The following is a 16,040-nucleotide window of genomic DNA, read 5'->3' on the forward strand; positions in this document are numbered from 1 at the left end:
GCCCCGCGGGAATGGTATCCGAATGATTCTAAGCGACGTACTATTATTATCTCTGGTGATCAGCAGCAGCAGCAGTAGCAGTCATCAACATTCACTACTTCCTATTGATATTGTCGTCGGTCTGCCGATCGAAGAAGGCGACCGTGGGAAGAACCCATTCTTATTAACTCTTGCCAAATCGAAGCCGGTGTTTGATGTGGCTCTTCAAGACGTGTATCACCTCCGTATCCTCCCATATGGATCACTCAAAGTCACATTCGAGAACTCGGCTCTGTCGGATGCAGTCGGTCCGCAAAAAATGATCGAGCACTATTGCAACAAGACGGTTGATGCGATAATGGGTCTTCCCTACGTGTATGCTCTGGCTCCAGTTGCTCGTATTTCAAAGTTTTGGGGTCAAGGAGTTCCGGTGTTCACGACGACTGCACTCGTTGATGAATTAGGCGATCGAAACGAGTTTCCATTGTTGACAAGAATGATGGGAAGTTACAAATCACTTGGCAAACTGGTGACTCGAATTGCTGAACGGTTCGAGTGGCAACATTACTTTTTCATGTTCAATGATGAAGTTGCCCGAGGGCCTAGAAATAAAGGACGATCTGAATGTTACTTCTCACTGTCAGCTATAAAAAATCTTATAATGAACAATAAGACTTCCACATGGAATGTGAAAATGTTCAGCGAGTTTGAAGCCGATCGTCTACAGTACCGAGCTCTGTTGAGTGAGGCATCAGTAATGAGCAACTGTAAGTTTTTGTTGTGTTTTCTTGGTTACTGTAGAGCGCACTTATGTAATTGGCTGAAATTTCTGAAATTGAATCTAATGTTATTCTTGCACGGTGCAAGGCGTATTGGCCACCATTGACTCCTGATTTTTGAGAGGGCTATATAGCAGGCTATTTTTCAGTCAACCGGTTTTCGAGGCTTTCGGGTAGTTGAGTGAGGGAACCAAATAATTTTCTGAATGATTTATTGCTCCCGTTTTGGCTCCTTCCTCTCTCGGAGACTCCATATTCGCAAGCGTTGCAAGCTGTTTAAAAGGCAACTCGTTCAATTTTGTTGATCTCCAGGGACCTTTTTTGCCGCGCCGATTTTGATGTGTCATATTCGCCAAATTTGGCCACTACAACCAACCAGAGCAACGATGGTCTATTTTTTGTGTTAAGGCTCTTGGGTTTCTATATTTTTTGGAGGGCATGTGACAAGAAAGAAAGGGAGTCAGTTTTTCTTGTTCTGCTCTTTTTTTCGTCTTATTCTCCCGCTCGCCTTCTTCTTCTTCTTCTACTCCACTGCAATTATTCTATTCGTCGTGTTAGACTCAAAGGAGTGAGAAATCTTTCTTTTTGCCCGCGGGGCAATGGTGAGGAAGAGGAAGAAGGATGTGCTTCTGCTTCTGCTACTACTGAAGAAGAAGGAGCAAAAGAAGAAGTAGTAGGGGTCCTCGCACACAATTTGATTTCACAAAGAAAGCAAAAAGCAATGGCAATGCCCCCGTGTCTCTCTTCTGTCACCTCGAGACCGCACCTCTCTTATTATCCGTTCTTCAAACAAGTACGCAAAAACTTTTCTGCATTTTGCACATACATACTTGGCAAAAGAGCAATGGAGGGAGCACAAATTGGAAAAATGGCGCGAGCGATTATTATTATGAGTGGTCCATTTGAGTATGTGTGAAGTACATGCCCTCTCGCTTGACTCAAAAATTCGACTATTTTGACGATGAGGCGTTGGGGAAATTGCAATTCAAATGAGCAGGTTCTCCTATCATCGAGACCCTTCAAAGAGAGACACAAAACATTGTTTTCTTTTTGTCGTGCCACAACTGGCACTGACAATAAGATAATTGTGAAGACGAGTGGGGGACGCAACTAAGCCATAAAGCAGTCGTTCCTCCCCCGAAAACAATTCAAGACATACACGCTGAAAGAGAGAAGACAGAGAGTCTTAAAACACTTTTGTTTTCTTTTTATTTTACAAGTCAATTTGCTAAAGGAATTAGAGAACGAATGAATGAATTGAATAACAAGATAAGAGGATCAATGTGGAACGATCAATTATCTGTTTTATATACTTTGCCCTCGTAATGAGGCGTTTTGAACATCTCTCAAAAAATGAACGATGGCGCAGCAAAAATCTCAAATTTTGGCAAGTTAACAAAGTCAGAACTTACCGAAGTAGATTTTTAAAACTTTTTTAATGCATAATTTGATAATTTTTTACGTACCATATTCTTTCATTGACCTATTGTTAGGTACATGGTGCACAAAAATGTATCATATTTGAGCATTCATCTACTTAAAAAATCAACGAATTAACACGTAATAATGTGCCAATATATGCAATAAAATATATTATTTATATACGATTTAATTATCGTGATTGGAAAATAAGAATAACGTTTTTTAAAAAGCCATAAGTTCTGACTGTGCCAAATTGGCAAAATTTGAAATTTTAGTTGAAAATACGCCTTTTTTTTTCAAAACTTTAAACCGCCATAACTTGTTTTTGCAAAATTTTCAGAAAGTTGCATTATGAAATTTGGTAGTTTTATACACATTTCAGCACTCCAAATTTAAATTTTCACAACAAAAAATACTGAAATTTGTTGAATTTTTCTAATTCTCTGTCTAATTTTCAGTGATTATCCTATGTGCATCACCGGATACTGTACGTGAAATAATGTTGGCTGCTCATGATCTTGGAATGGCGACAAGTGGTGAATATGTATTCATTAATATCGATGTTTCAACGGGGTGAGTCGTTTTTTTTCATTCCGACGAAAAAAAGTTGTTTTTCTATTCTTTTTACTAGTATCGGGTTTCTCTGATTTTTGTATACGAATGGAGAATGAAAATATTTCGTTTCCAATTGAATAGGATGTAAATAAATATTCGATTCTAGCAAACAGAAAATCAAAATTTAAAAAAAAATCAAAAAATGAAAACTCTTGTAGTTTGGCACGTGAGAAAGAAATGTTAGTTTTTGTTGGATTGATATCCGGTTTCTCACGATTCGAAAATAGAGGAAAAATTTATTTTTTGGAAATTTGATGAAACTTACAGTAACCTGATTTTGCTAGAAGTGGCTGAGAAATTGCCTTTAAAATTGAAAATTTGAATTTGAAAAAAAATTTCTCGCTAATTTTTAGAACGATTATTTTCGACTAAGAAAAAAAGATTCTGGTTTGAATTTTAGACCAGAGAAAAAATTCGAATTAAAAAATAAAAATATTTTAGAATTTCTAAAAACGGCTTTTTTAAAATTTTTTATAAAAATATGCATTTTTGCAATTTTTTAAAATTAAAACCCCTGGATAAAAGTTTCAATTGTAAATATTAAAAAAATATTTTTAAAAAAAGTAAATATTTTAAATATGGGAAAATAATTGAAAATTAAATGCAAAATGCCAAAAAAATTAAAGTTTCGATTTCTTTTTGAAATTTACATTTTTGAAACCGGTTTTTGCTGGGTTTTTTGGACCAAAAATTTATTTTTGTCGAAATGTTTTTAAAGCTAAAGCCTGGGTAGAGTTATCAATTTTTATATAGGTGTTTGCTCATTACTCTTCTGATTTTTCTTCCAAAAAATTTAATTTTTTATTCGAAAATTACTCAAAAAACCCCAAAACGAATTTCCAGATCACACGCCGAACAACCATGGATTCGAGCAAATGACACGAATAATGAGGAGAACGAGAAAGCAAAAGAAGCATATCGAGCATTGAAAACAATTTCATTGAGACGATCCGATTTGGATGAATATAAGAATTTTGAACTTCGAGTCAAAGAACGAGCAGATCAAAAATATAATTATACGAATATCACCGGAAAAGATTATGAGGTGAGCATATATCATATATTAAAATCAAATGAAAAAATGAATAGTTTTTGCATCGGAAATTCGTAAATATTTTATACTGAGTGGGTCTCGCCACGATTTCAACCGATGTTTACGGTACCCGGTCTCGCCACGATAATTTCGTTTTAATGCAACCTGTGCGCCTTTAAAAGCGTACTGTAGATACTCACTTTTATTGATGTGGAATTTTCATCGATTTTTTGAAATAATTTTTTCAATAAATAAATAAATGTATTTTCAACGAAAACCTATGAAAAATTGATAACTTTTTCCTTTTCTGGACATGCAAATAGAACTACAATTAAGTAAAATTAATTTCAGAATTTAATTTTTAAACAATTGTTTTTTGAAGAATTTAGGGCTCACTACGACTACGACTAATCAATTCAAAAATTTGAATAATTTGTCCCAAATTACATTTAATTTTCCCCCTATTCCCACCTTATAAACCTCTTAAAATTTCAGATGAACAATTTCATCAGTGCATTTTACGATGCGGTTCTTCTCTATGCCATTGCTCTAAATGAGACAATTCAATCAGGTCTTGATCCACGAAATGGACATAATATCACGTCACGAATGTGGGGACGAACATTTGTCGGAATTACTGGAAATGTATCGATTGATCACAATGGTGATAGGTATTCGGATTATTCTCTACTCGATTTGGATCCCGTTCAGAATAGATTTGTGGTGAGCATTTTTTGTAAAAAATTGAAAAAATGATGATACAAAAAATTTGAAAAACTGGAAAAAAAAATTCTCGATCTTTTGGAAAAACGAAATTGGAATTTTTTTGGGACCGTAAAAGTTGATAGTTTCAATATGATAATCCCAATTTTTGAATCAAAAATTAATAAAGAAAATGTTTGTTCGATCGCAAAATAATTTTTTTTTGAAAACCGAAAAACCACTTAGATAGTGCTTGAAAGTGCTTGCCGGAAAAAAAACAGAATTTTTAAGAATTTATTTGAGGTAAAAAATTTTTTACCAAAAAACAAAAATCGAAATTGTCCAAAAAACCAAAAAACAAAAAATTTTCGATTTTTTCAACATACCAACTAAATAATGACATTCATGAAAAAATTTTTTTGTTGGTTCGAAAAATCAAAAAACCAAAAATCCTCTACTTTAATTGTGTATATTTTTTGAAAAAAATTAAAATGAAAATGCATTTTAAATTTAAAAAATCGAACGAAATTTTTTTTTGAATTTTGAATTTTTCTCAAATATCTTTTTTTCAGGAAGTAGCCTACTACAGTGGAGCATCAAATCAACTAAAAACTGTGGGACAACTGCATTGGGTTGGCGGAAAACCTCCAACAGATCTACCTATATGTGGTTACGATAAGAGCAAGTGTCCGGTGAGTACACTATATCCATTTATCCGTAATATATGTTCAAAATGAAAAATCTTAGCAGGGTTATCCACTTCATGTCTATCTTCTAATGGGTTCATTCCTCCTAATTCTCGTCCTTGTCGGTCTATTCATCTTCTTCTGGCGTCGCTACAAACTTGAACAAGAGCTCGCCGCGATGAGCTGGAAGATTCGATGGGAAGAGCTGGATGGTGAAGAGAGTCAAAAGAAGAATGAAAAGAAGAAGGCGAAGAAAAGGAAAAATCATAACGATTATCTACCTGAATCTGATCCATTATTAAGATCCACATCGAGGTCGTCAGTGAATTCGGACAAGGTGCGCGTGTTTGTCTTATGTGCTCTTTTTTCTTTTTTAAGTGAAAATGAAATAATCCAGTCTCGATATACCAAAATATAATTAAAAAACTTTTTATCAAATTTTTGAAAATTTTTAATGATTTTTTATTTAAAAAAAATACAAAAATACAAGTCCGAATTTTTTTTTGAATTCCCGCGCAACTGAAAGGCTCTGATATTTTTTGGTTTCTGCATTTTTCCTCTTTTATTATTGATTTAAAATTTTTTTTTTAATTTTCAGATATTTCTTCGCGAAAAATTTTAAATTCCGAGATTGGCCGAAAATTCGCTCTAATATCAATCTTAATTTTTTGACGAAAAAATATCTTATAATTAGAAAAATTAAGTTTAATATCATAAAAAGAGAAAAAACAAGAAAAAACGATTAATATAGCCGGAAAACGCAGCAATGTCAAAAATAATTCAGGCCTTTTGTTTGCAAAATTTTAAAAAAATCATTAAAATTTTTTAGAAAATTTTTTTAAAAACTTACGGTTATATTCTGTATATGGAGAATGTTTTTTAAACCTTAAAAAACCAAAAACCTAGATTATTTGAGACGAGAAAAAATCTTAAGGTACAGTAGCAGGCAGTAGTTTAGCATAAAATTTTTATTTTTTAATTTAAAATAATTATTTTTAAGTGTTGTCAATTGACTAATAATACGAGTTTGTCATTTTGTGAATTCTAACACTTTCGGTATTGTGCTGAGAAATTTTTTAAAAAGAATTTGCTCAAAAAAATTGCGAACTTTCCCCTTTTTATCTCGAAACTCCCCGTCCCCGTGTTTTTTTTGTTTTTTTTTTGCCCTCTCTCTTCCACCACCACACAAATATTGCAGTTCGACGAGGACAGTTTGATTCCAATCAGATTTCGTCTGGTAGGTTTCTCCAAATTATTTGTTTCCCCTTGTATATATTCACACCTCTGTCTCTCTCGATGCCTGCACTTATCACACACACACACACACACACACACAGCCTATGTAGATAGTTCAAAGCTTTGCAAAAGCTATTTTTTGGGTTTTTTTTGGCAAAAAGTGAAATTAATAAAAATTTGTCGCGTCGAGACCAGACACCGTATCTTTTTTTTGACGCAAAATTTCACAATAACTGTCTCATTCCTGCCACGCTTTGGCTTCAGCTAAATGTTTTTTGTTCTGCTCTATAAATGTCATTTGCACCTATCTACACACCCATCCAAAAACGATCCTTGGTTTCTAGACTCTAGCTTTCTTATTATACGTTCGTCGATTTTTCCCGACGAATGTATAATAATCGCACGTCGAACTGCATAATAGGTATACTATATATATATATATTATTAGGATAGAGTTTTAAAGCTAGTATGCTTCCCCCCTTAACCTATCGCATATTAAAATAATTTATATAGATTTGTGATATGATTTTTAAGTTCAAACTGTCTCAAAGTGATTAACTAATGTGCTGACTGTGCTTTTTTATCTGGCATTTTTGAATTTGAATGATGTGAACAAAGTTTTGGAAGGAATTAGGAAAGGAACATATTAATTGAAAAGTTTCATACTTCCGTTCCAATTCCTTATTGCATCATCAAAAATCCTTTAAAAAATATCCAGAACCCTCATCTAAATCTATTCCAGTTTCAGAGATCGTCCAGCTCGGGAACAACTCGTAAAATCTCAGCGATGATTGATCGAAAGTTGAGCATTTTCACGCGAAAAAAGAGCACACCACCATCTGAATCACAAAAGAACGGAGGACTCACACCGAATTCGCTTCAAAAAGCGGAAAATGGAGATTGTTCACCGATTAATGAAGTTCAATTCAGACTTCCATTAAATGATCGGAGAGTATCATCACCATCATCAGAAGCGACGAGGAAAAAGAATAGTAATGAAGAAGATCCGGAGAATGGTGCAAAGAAAAGTTTGAGCTTGAAAAATCGAAAACTCAGCTTTGGAATGGTTTCATTCAAGGTGAGTATTTAGAAAAGTTAGAAAAAGTTAAACTGAGAATTGGTTTCTCGAAAAAAAAAACGAAAATGTATTGCCAAAAATTAAAAAAAAACGTTTTCTTGAAAAATTACAATTTTTCTGCATTTTTTATTGCAATTTCCAGAGAAACTTTTCTAAACGTTTTTCAAGAAAAGCAAAAAATCAATTTTTGCAAAAAAGCTAACACGAAAAAAATTTTCAGATCTGGTGTGTTGTGGAAATGATAAATTTCTCTGGAAACTGCAATAAAAAAATTTGAACGATATTTTAACTCTAAATGTAGATCTAAATTTTTCGAGACCATAAAATTAGGTACAATTTTGAATTTTTAAGAGGAAATCCTTTTTTTCAGAGTGGAAGTGGTGGATCAGTGGAAACAATTGCTCAAAATAATACGCAAATATACACGAAAACGGCAATATTCAAGGGAGTTGTTGTGGCGATCAAGAAGTTGAATATAGATCCAAAGAAGTATCCACGTCTTGATTTATCACGTGCTCAATTGATGGAATTAAAAAAGATGAAGGATCTTCAACATGATCATATTACGAGGTATATTTATAAAAATTAATTACTAAAATTCAATAAATTTGATGTTAAAAAAAAAAAAGGATTAAAGGACGATCCGTTCTTCAAGTGCTATGCACTGCGGATCTGGGATTCAGGTACACTGCCTGGCGGTGATCCTGGGTCGGTGATTCAACTTTAAATTTTTTTACAAATTTTTGAAATTTGGTTAACTTAAAGTGTATATCAAAAAAATTTTAAAGCTTGCCTTTTTTCAACTATAGAATTTTAAAAAATCCATTTTTCTTGGATATTTGTTTCAAATTAGTAAAATAAAATGTTTTACTGAGAATTTTCCATCGGCTGATTTTTTTTGTAATTTCGCTCAATTTTGCGTTTTTTGATTGTTTTATAATTTTAAACATCTTTTTTAAATTCCCAGAATTTTTTTCTCAAAAATATGAAAACCTAACTTGAAAATAACTGGCCAATATATATTTTTTTTGCAAAATTGAAAAAAATCATTGAAAAAATTTAAAGAAATTCTATACATTTTTGGGGTTTTTTTTCGGTAAATGGGACCAAAAAACCGAATTTTTGTTGCTTGAATTAATTTTCAAAATACTAGAAAACGGAAAAATGTTTTGTTTTTTTTTTGGTCTAAAAACCAAAAAATCAATTTTTCGTCAAAATACCTATTACCGGTACAGAGAGTGTAGATAGTTAGAGAGTGCCAGACATCCGGGACCCAATGGGGCGGGGCGCGCGGAAGAGACGATTTTGTGTCGATTTACGAAATTTTCCTCGTTGTCATCATTTCGTAAATCGACACAAAATCGTCTCTTCCGCGCGCCCCGCCCCATTGGGTCCCGGATGTCTGGCACTCTCTAACTATCTACACTCTCTGTAACGGTAATAAAAGCATAAAATCAAAAAAGTCCCAGTCCTGATTACGACTCGCTTTTTTATCCTAAATCTTTTTTTCAAATCCTGTGTTCAGATTCACCGGAGCATGTATCGATTTTCCACATTATTGTGTAGTAACTGAATACTGTCCGAAAGGTTCATTGGAAGATATATTGGAAAATGAAAAAATCGAATTGGACAAACTGATGAAGTACTCACTACTTCACGATTTGGTTAAGGTGAGTAATTAGTTTTTTAAAAACATTTTTAGAATTTTCTCTATATTTCTAATTTTCTCCTAATTCAGGGTCTATTCTTCCTGCACAATAGTGAAATTCGATCTCACGGACGTCTGAAATCATCGAATTGTGTCGTTGACAGTCGATTTGTGCTGAAAGTCACCGATTTCGGACTTCACAGGCTTCATTGTTTAGAAGAAATTAATTTGGAAGAAATTGGAGAGCACGCGTATTATAAAAGTGAGTATTCGACTTTTTTAAATTTTTTTTCATACAGTCAAAAAGTAAATTATATAGTTTTTTTTTTAATCAGAAAACTGTAGATACCGTATATTCTCTATTAGTGCTGCATATCCAGTAGTACTGCAGTCTCTAATAGTGCTACATAAAAAGAAGGTCTGGAAATTAGTGCTGCATGCAGCACTAATAGATACGCTATAGATACTAATATATACGGTATTATGAAAATTCCAAAAATGCTTGTTTTTCCAGAAATGCTGTGGACGGCTCCAGAATTGCTCCGAGATTCGAATGCTCCACCAATGGGAACCCAGAAGGGTGATATCTATTCATTTGCAATTATTTTGCATGAAATGATGTTCCGGAAGGGAGTTTTCGCATTGGAGAATGAGGATTTATCACCGAATGGTTCGTTTTTTCTTTAATTTAGAAATTTTTTTAAAAACTTTTCACAACGGTTAAAACATTTTTGTTTGTTCGAAAAGATGTTATGATGGTTTAAAGGAAATTATAAAGAAAATTTTTATATCGAAAAAATATTTTTATTTTAATTTTCACAAAAAGTAAATTTTGAGAATTAAATTTTTTTATTAAATTCGAATTTAGGAACATTTTGAATTTATTTAACTAAAAAATCGAAACTCGATATTCAGAATCAGGCCTGTCTGTTTTTAGTTTTTTTGGAAAACCGAAAAACGACAAATTTCCGTTTTTGGGTTTTCCGTAAAATCAAAAAAAAAAGTTCAGAAAATTAACCATAAAATATAATTTTTTTTAAATCTAATTTGAAAAATTAGATGAAAAAAATATCAAAATTTTAAGCTAATTTTTAAAAAATCGAAAAAACGACAGCCCTGATTTTGCTTTCGCTGAAATTCTGAAACCCCCAAAAGTAAATTCTTGTCATTTCAGAAATAGTGCAACGGGTACGAAAACCAGTATCAGAAGATCAAGAACCACTTCGACCGTGGGTATCAGAAACTGGTGAAGGTGAAGGTGATGATGCATTAAATGATACATTATTATCATTAATGGTTGCATGTTGGTCTGAAGATCCACATGAACGGCCTGAAGTATCATCTGTTCGAAAAGCGGTTCGAAGTTTGAATCGAGATAATGAAACATCGAATCTTGTGGATAATTTACTCAAAAGAATGGAACAATATGCTAATAATTTGGAAGGTCTTGTTGAGGAACGCACGCAAGAATATTTGGCGGAAAAGAAAAAGGTAACAGTTTTTTTTGTTTTTTAAGAAAGTTCAAATTTATTTTAAATAATATGAAAATTATAGATTTTTAATTTGTTGTAAAATTCACAGCAAGCTCCTTAAAAAAGTCGACGCAACCAAAAAAATTCTTTTTTGAATTTTTCGAAACAATTAGAAAACCGTATTACGACAATCAATATTATATCAAAGTTATTTTTTTCAAAAATTTAAACTAAAAAATCTACCGAATTTAGCTTTTTGATCAATTTGACGAGTAAAATGTTTTTTACTTTCCAAGAATATTTTATAGAAAATTAAAATAATTTCTTTAAATTTTGGTTCAAAAAATCTACCGAATCCGAGATTTTATTGTGTAGAAGTTGTGAAAAATGGTTATTTAAAAATTGTTTGATCAATTCTAAAAAATTTTCAAAAATTTGTTTAAAATTTTAATTAACGAAAAAAAATTAAAAATTTTCCCAGTTCCGCATTAGATTTGCATTTTGAAACAGTTACCGTAATACGATAATCTGAAATAATTTGAAAAAAATTTCTGAAATTTTTTTAAAAGTTTTAGTTAATTCAAAATCTAAGATTTCGAAAAATATTTACAGCTTCGGTGAATTAGGGGAAAAACCACAATTTTCCAGGTAGAAGAACTTCTTCATCAACTTCTTCCACCTGCAATCGCCGACACTTTAATTGCTGGACGAGCTGTTCAAGCTGAATCGTATGATTGTGTAACTATCTACTTTTCTGATATTGTCGGATTCACATCACTATCATCACAATCAACACCAATGCAAGTGGTCACATTACTCAATGATTTATATTTGGCATTTGATGGAGTTGTAGACAATTTCAAAGTATATAAAGTTGAGACTATTGGTAAGATTTTCTTAAGGTTGCTTTAAAAAAAGTGTTACAACTGACCGAGAAAGGCTAAAAAAAAGTGATTTTTATTTTTTTTTTTGCCACAATTCTGTTGCCTGAAAACTTTAAAGTTCTCATATTTGAACTAAAGTAAAGTTTAAAAAAATTAAAAATTAGAAAAAAATGTCGTTATTGTTTGAGTAATTAATATTTTCCTGAAGCTTAATTTTCAAAAGTAGCTTTAAAATGTCAAATTTTCAGGTGATGCATACATGGTAGTATCTGGATTACCAGAACGACGAGATGATCATGCTAATCAAATAGCTCAAATGTCACTATCATTATTGCATAAAGTTAAGAATTTTGTGATTCGACATCGACCTCATGAACAGCTCAAACTTCGTATCGGAATGCATTCAGGTGAGAAATTTTGTAGTTTTTTCAACTGCGTGCCGCCATGAATGGAAAATTCCACAGAATTGGGAATTTTAAAGCCTTAAAAAAATACTGTTTCTAGGAATGTGCTGAAATATTGAAAAAAAAAGTTTTTCAAATCTTTAAACTGCTTATTTATATTTATATTATAATTTCAGGATCCGTTGTGGCAGGAGTCGTAGGTTCAAAAATGCCTCGATACTGTCTTTTCGGAGATACTGTGAACACTTCGAGTCGAATGGAAAGCAATGGATTACGTATGTTTTGGAATTTTTCGTTATATAAAATTTACAAATTTAAGGTTTTTAAAAATAAAATTGAGTTGGATTTTCTGAAAAACGAAAAAGAATCAATTGAATTTGAAGGCAAAAAAATGGTTACCGAATTTAACTAGAAATAAAAAAAAACAAAAAAACACTGTTTGCTAAATTATCAAACAGTTTTCATCAAAAAAAGATGTAAAGACCAATTTTGAAGTTTTAACTAATTTATTCTGGGTTATCAAGTTTTCTTGATGGAAAAATGAAAAAAAATGAAAAAAAGAAAACAATTTTGTAATTTTTTTTAAACTGTTGTATTCATTACATTACATGATAGATCATTATGGTCTATTTTTGTCATCTCTTAAAGCAAAAAAAACTTATTTTTTTCAGAAAAAAATTCGAAATAATAAATTTTAAAAAGCCACAAAAAAACCAAATTTTTGCAGCTCTCAAAATCCACGTGTCACAACAAACGTACGATATTCTGATGCAAGAAGCGGGCTTTAAACTCGAACTACGAGGTTCAGTTGAGATGAAAGGCAAAGGAATGCAGACTACTTATTGGTTACGAGGTTACAAAGACGTTGAGATTCCCGATTTTGGCGAAGAATTTGCATAGTAGTTCTACATTCATTATCATCTACTACTTATTATATATAATTTTATTATATGGTTTCACTTTTTTTTGTTTAAATTTCGCTGCTTCACAATCACCACCACCTTCTTCTTGTTCTAGCGGGTTCATCTTCTTATATGTGTATCAGGTATTCCACAAAACAATTCATGTTCTTTTTTTTCTTTCGTCTGAAATTTGTTTTATTAGCGTTTCATTTTCTCCCTTTTTCTGCTGCTGCTGCTGCGTCTCGCATAGAAAATCAACTGTTAGAAGAGAGAGAGAGTAAGTACAAGTCACAGGGAATTCGAAGATTTTGTGTGGAAATCCATGGAAATTGTACAGTGGCGCCAGGACGGGCTCTGGCTGGGTAACCATCTCCATCTCGTCCTGGTGCCACTGTACTACCACCCATTTGTTTTTTTGGTCAAACATTCCATTTCAACATTTTCTAGATCTGTTTTATCTAATTTTCCGGTTTTTTTTGCTCTTTTTTTGTTGCTAAAAACACCAAAAATCTATCCGTTTTCTCTCGTTTTTTTTCGTCTCACTGAAAAAATTTGATCGACTCACCCACTTTTTTTTGTCGCCCATTGTGTTCTGTTTCCCGTGAGAAAATCATCGGTTGCCATTTTCTGTTTTTTTTTCTTCCATTTTTCCAACTTTTTTCCCCTTCCCCCAAACATTGTTTCTTTCCCACCTCAAATTTCCAATTGATTCGATAAATTTTATCGATTTTTTATTCTTGAAACAAATTACAATATAGAAAAAACAAGATTTATCGAAACTGGAGGAACAAGCAACTTACTAATCCTAAAAAAAACATCATTTAGTTATAACAAAAATAATTATTTATAAGCTGCTGCACTTTTTAGAATTCGTCGACGAGTCAAACCGGCAGCGTGGCGTTCCTTCTCGAACCTGGAAAATTTTGTTTTTATTGAATCGCGAAATAGCATGCGCCTTCAAGGGTTACTGTAGTTGCCAACAATTCGTTGTCGCAGAAATAATCCATATTTTGGTTTTTTTACCGGTATTTAAACGAAAAATTGTATAAAAAATATATTCTACAAATTTTTCATATGAAACAATTTATTAAAACTTTTTTTTTGCAACTTTAATATTTGGTTTGTGTTGAAAACTACAGTACTCTTTCAACGCTCAACGCAGTTTTTGATCAAGTTTTTTTTGAAATTTTAGTTTTAAAAAATAATTTGAAAAGAGATTTGGATTTGCTGTTCAATTTTTCAAATTTCCAAAAAAAACGAACTTTTGCATTTGTTTCTGTACAAACACCTCCTGTTCTTTTGTAGATGATGTTCTGTAGTCAGCAATGAGATCATATTTCTCATAATCATTGACAATCGTCTTATGAAGCTTTCGTTTGAACCACGGAGTCGCTTGAGTCCACGTGTCTTCAATTCCACGTACACTTGCAACTTCCCAGCGACGTGTCCATGGTGGAGTCTTTAGTTTTACCTGCAAACAAAAATAATGAAAATTGATTTAATTTAGATTTCGTTTTGAATGTATATCAAATTTCTTAATTGAACTGGAAAAAACGGTGCATTCTTAGTGCATTATTGTATTAAAATGTAGTTTTAAAAAATTGATGTTCACATTTTCCGGAGAAATTTCAAAAAATGTGCAATTTCATTATGAATTTGGAAACAAAATCAGCTAAAAGTGATTAAAATTATTATTTTTTTGTTTTTCTGGAATTTTTAGACACAAGTTTAAAAAATGGCAAAACTTTGAGTTTTTCTTCTCGTCGATCTTTTTTGAGTGTAAAAGTTATAAAAAATTCAAAAATTTTTTAGAAAGTTTAAAGAAAACTCGAATTCGCATTTTTTAAAAGATTTTCAACAAGAAATTCAAAACTCTAGTTTTAATTTGTAAAAAACCGTGAAATTTTTTTTTGAGTTTTGATTTTTTGAAAATTGGAAAAGTAAAAAAATACCGAATATAATTGAAAAAAAAATAATTAAAATTTTTTAGCAGTTATATTCGGTATATTGAAGCAGTATTCTATTAAAAATTTTGTTTTCTTCAATAATTTACAGAAATTTGAAAAAAAAATACAGTTTGTTAAATTTTTGCAATTTTTAAATTTTTTTTTAATTTTGAATATCCGCAAAAATGGCTTGTTTTTTCTCTTTAAAATCCTTACTTTACACTCATTAACTGGAATAGGGGTTCCTGCTGGATGTGCCTGTGGTTCCATATGAAAATCAAAAGTGGAATATTCTGGAAGAGCATCAACCAAATAGCTCAAATCGTTATCAAGACGTTTTTCCAGTTTCAGAGTTTCAATTTTCTTGATTGTTGGATTGTAAAGATCGTAGACAACTTCCACTCCTGAAAAATTAAAAGGTTAAATTATTTTCTCAGAAGAAATCCTCAAAAATATGAAATTCACCAATATTTTCGATAGTATTTCTAAGCGTAAATTGATGGAGAAGTCCTTCTTTTTCGCGACGAATACAAATTCCAACAAATCGATGTTCTTTGGATCCCAGATTTTTGTCAGAAGACGTGACGGCAACAATTGAGCCTGAAAAATGAATATTTCTAGAAGGAAATTAAAATTCAAACGACTAACCAACATAAAACTCTGGAATATCGATATTCATTCGTCTCTCCAGCATATCTTGCCGCTCAAGTTCCTCTTTCAGCGCATTCCGACGATTCCAGACAGGGGATTGGAGAAAGTCTGGGTAGATTTCTCTGAAACAGGAATATATGCATTTGGGTACAATAAAACATAGCAAATTATGCTTTCTTACGGAAAAGCTGGAATTAAACCGGCGATTTCTTCTCGGGATGTCTTTTTCGTGACCGGTGCCGCTCTTGTTGGTTCTGATTTACAGGAGAAATATCGAACGGGAAGCTTGACGACCTCGCGTGCAGCAGGGCGGAACATATCTAAAATTTTATAAAAATATAATTTCAGTGAAAATGTAAGAAAAACACTGGGAAAGTTATTTTAAATTGATTAAAAAAGAAACATTTTCCAAAAAAAAAGTAAAAATCTTAGTCTGCAGGTTGACGTGATGGTGCTTGCGGACTTGTACACCGTACTCGGCAGAAATAATTATTTAATATTATTTAATCAAATAAGGTTTTTTTCCTCAAAATGTCATAGTTTCTGCTATATTCAAACGAAAAAAGATAAATTCGTTGATTTTATCGAAGAACGAGTGAAAAT

At 32.1% G+C, this 16,040-nt stretch overlaps 2 protein-coding genes and 1 non-coding gene across 6 annotated transcripts in view; 1 reads left to right on the plus strand and 2 right to left on the minus strand.

Annotated features, from left to right (window-relative positions):
* gcy-28 (Receptor-type guanylate cyclase gcy-28) overlaps positions 1-13,571 on the plus strand; it is a gene marked incomplete at both ends in the record, with an annotated part of 27,743 nt that extends 14,172 nt beyond the window's left edge. The window contains 16 exons of one of the 4 annotated variants that reach the window (NM_001026429.3): positions 2,639-2,753; positions 3,639-3,840; positions 4,324-4,551; positions 5,103-5,222; positions 5,281-5,553; positions 6,415-6,453; positions 7,201-7,530; positions 7,901-8,100; positions 9,056-9,200; positions 9,269-9,440; positions 9,693-9,848; positions 10,353-10,669; positions 11,299-11,536; positions 11,783-11,941; positions 12,115-12,213; positions 12,666-13,571. In NM_001026429.3, coding sequence (NP_001021600.1) covers positions 2,639-2,753; positions 3,639-3,840; positions 4,324-4,551; positions 5,103-5,222; positions 5,281-5,553; positions 6,415-6,453; positions 7,201-7,530; positions 7,901-8,100; positions 9,056-9,200; positions 9,269-9,440; positions 9,693-9,848; positions 10,353-10,669; positions 11,299-11,536; positions 11,783-11,941; positions 12,115-12,213; positions 12,666-12,838 — 2,966 coding nt within the window. Of the gene's footprint in view, positions 1-22; positions 747-2,638; positions 2,754-3,638; positions 3,841-4,323; positions 4,552-5,102; positions 5,223-5,277; positions 5,554-6,414; positions 6,454-7,200; positions 7,531-7,900; positions 8,101-9,055; positions 9,201-9,268; positions 9,441-9,692; positions 9,849-10,352; positions 10,670-11,298; positions 11,537-11,782; positions 11,942-12,114; positions 12,351-12,665 lie in introns of those variants that run through there. The other 3 variants (NM_001392156.1, NM_001262699.2, NM_001372632.3) reach the window with 3 other exon arrangements.
* Positions 1,304-1,445, minus strand: T01A4.6. Its single transcript, NR_050074.1, has one exon. It is a non-coding gene; the product is annotated as an Unclassified non-coding RNA T01A4.6 (non-coding RNA).
* Positions 13,548-15,757, minus strand: mrpl-19 (Large ribosomal subunit protein bL19m). Its single transcript, NM_058980.5, has 6 exons — positions 15,619-15,757; positions 15,435-15,559; positions 15,252-15,386; positions 15,003-15,190; positions 14,103-14,311; positions 13,548-13,753 (listed from the first exon to the last, which is right to left on the minus strand). Exons 1-6 carry the CDS (start codon positions 15,753-15,755, stop codon positions 13,681-13,683), a joined length of 867 nt encoding a protein of 288 aa, NP_491381.1. The 5' UTR covers positions 15,756-15,757; the 3' UTR covers positions 13,548-13,680.
* Positions 15,758-16,040: the final 283 nt, after the last annotated feature.

Source organism: Caenorhabditis elegans, chromosome I, assembly GCF_000002985.6.
Source record: "Caenorhabditis elegans chromosome I".
In the NCBI taxonomy this organism is placed as follows: Eukaryota; Metazoa; Nematoda; class Chromadorea; order Rhabditida; family Rhabditidae; genus Caenorhabditis; species Caenorhabditis elegans.

What these genes read in the sequence shown, in the direction of transcription:
- mrpl-19 (NM_058980.5), bottom strand. Translation starts at nt 15,755, where the DNA reads ATGTTCCGCCCTGCTGCACGCGAGGTCGTCAAGCTTCCCGTTCGATAT. An exon ending in AAATACTATCGAAAATATTG is followed by an intron (nt 15,191 to 15,251) that starts GTGAATTTCATA and finishes TTAATTTTTCAG; the next exon opens with GAGTGGAAGTTGTCTACGAT. An exon ending in TTCCAGTTAATGAGTGTAAA is followed by an intron (nt 14,312 to 15,002) that starts GTAAGGATTTTA and finishes TTTTGTTTGCAG; the next exon opens with GTAAAACTAAAGACTCCACC.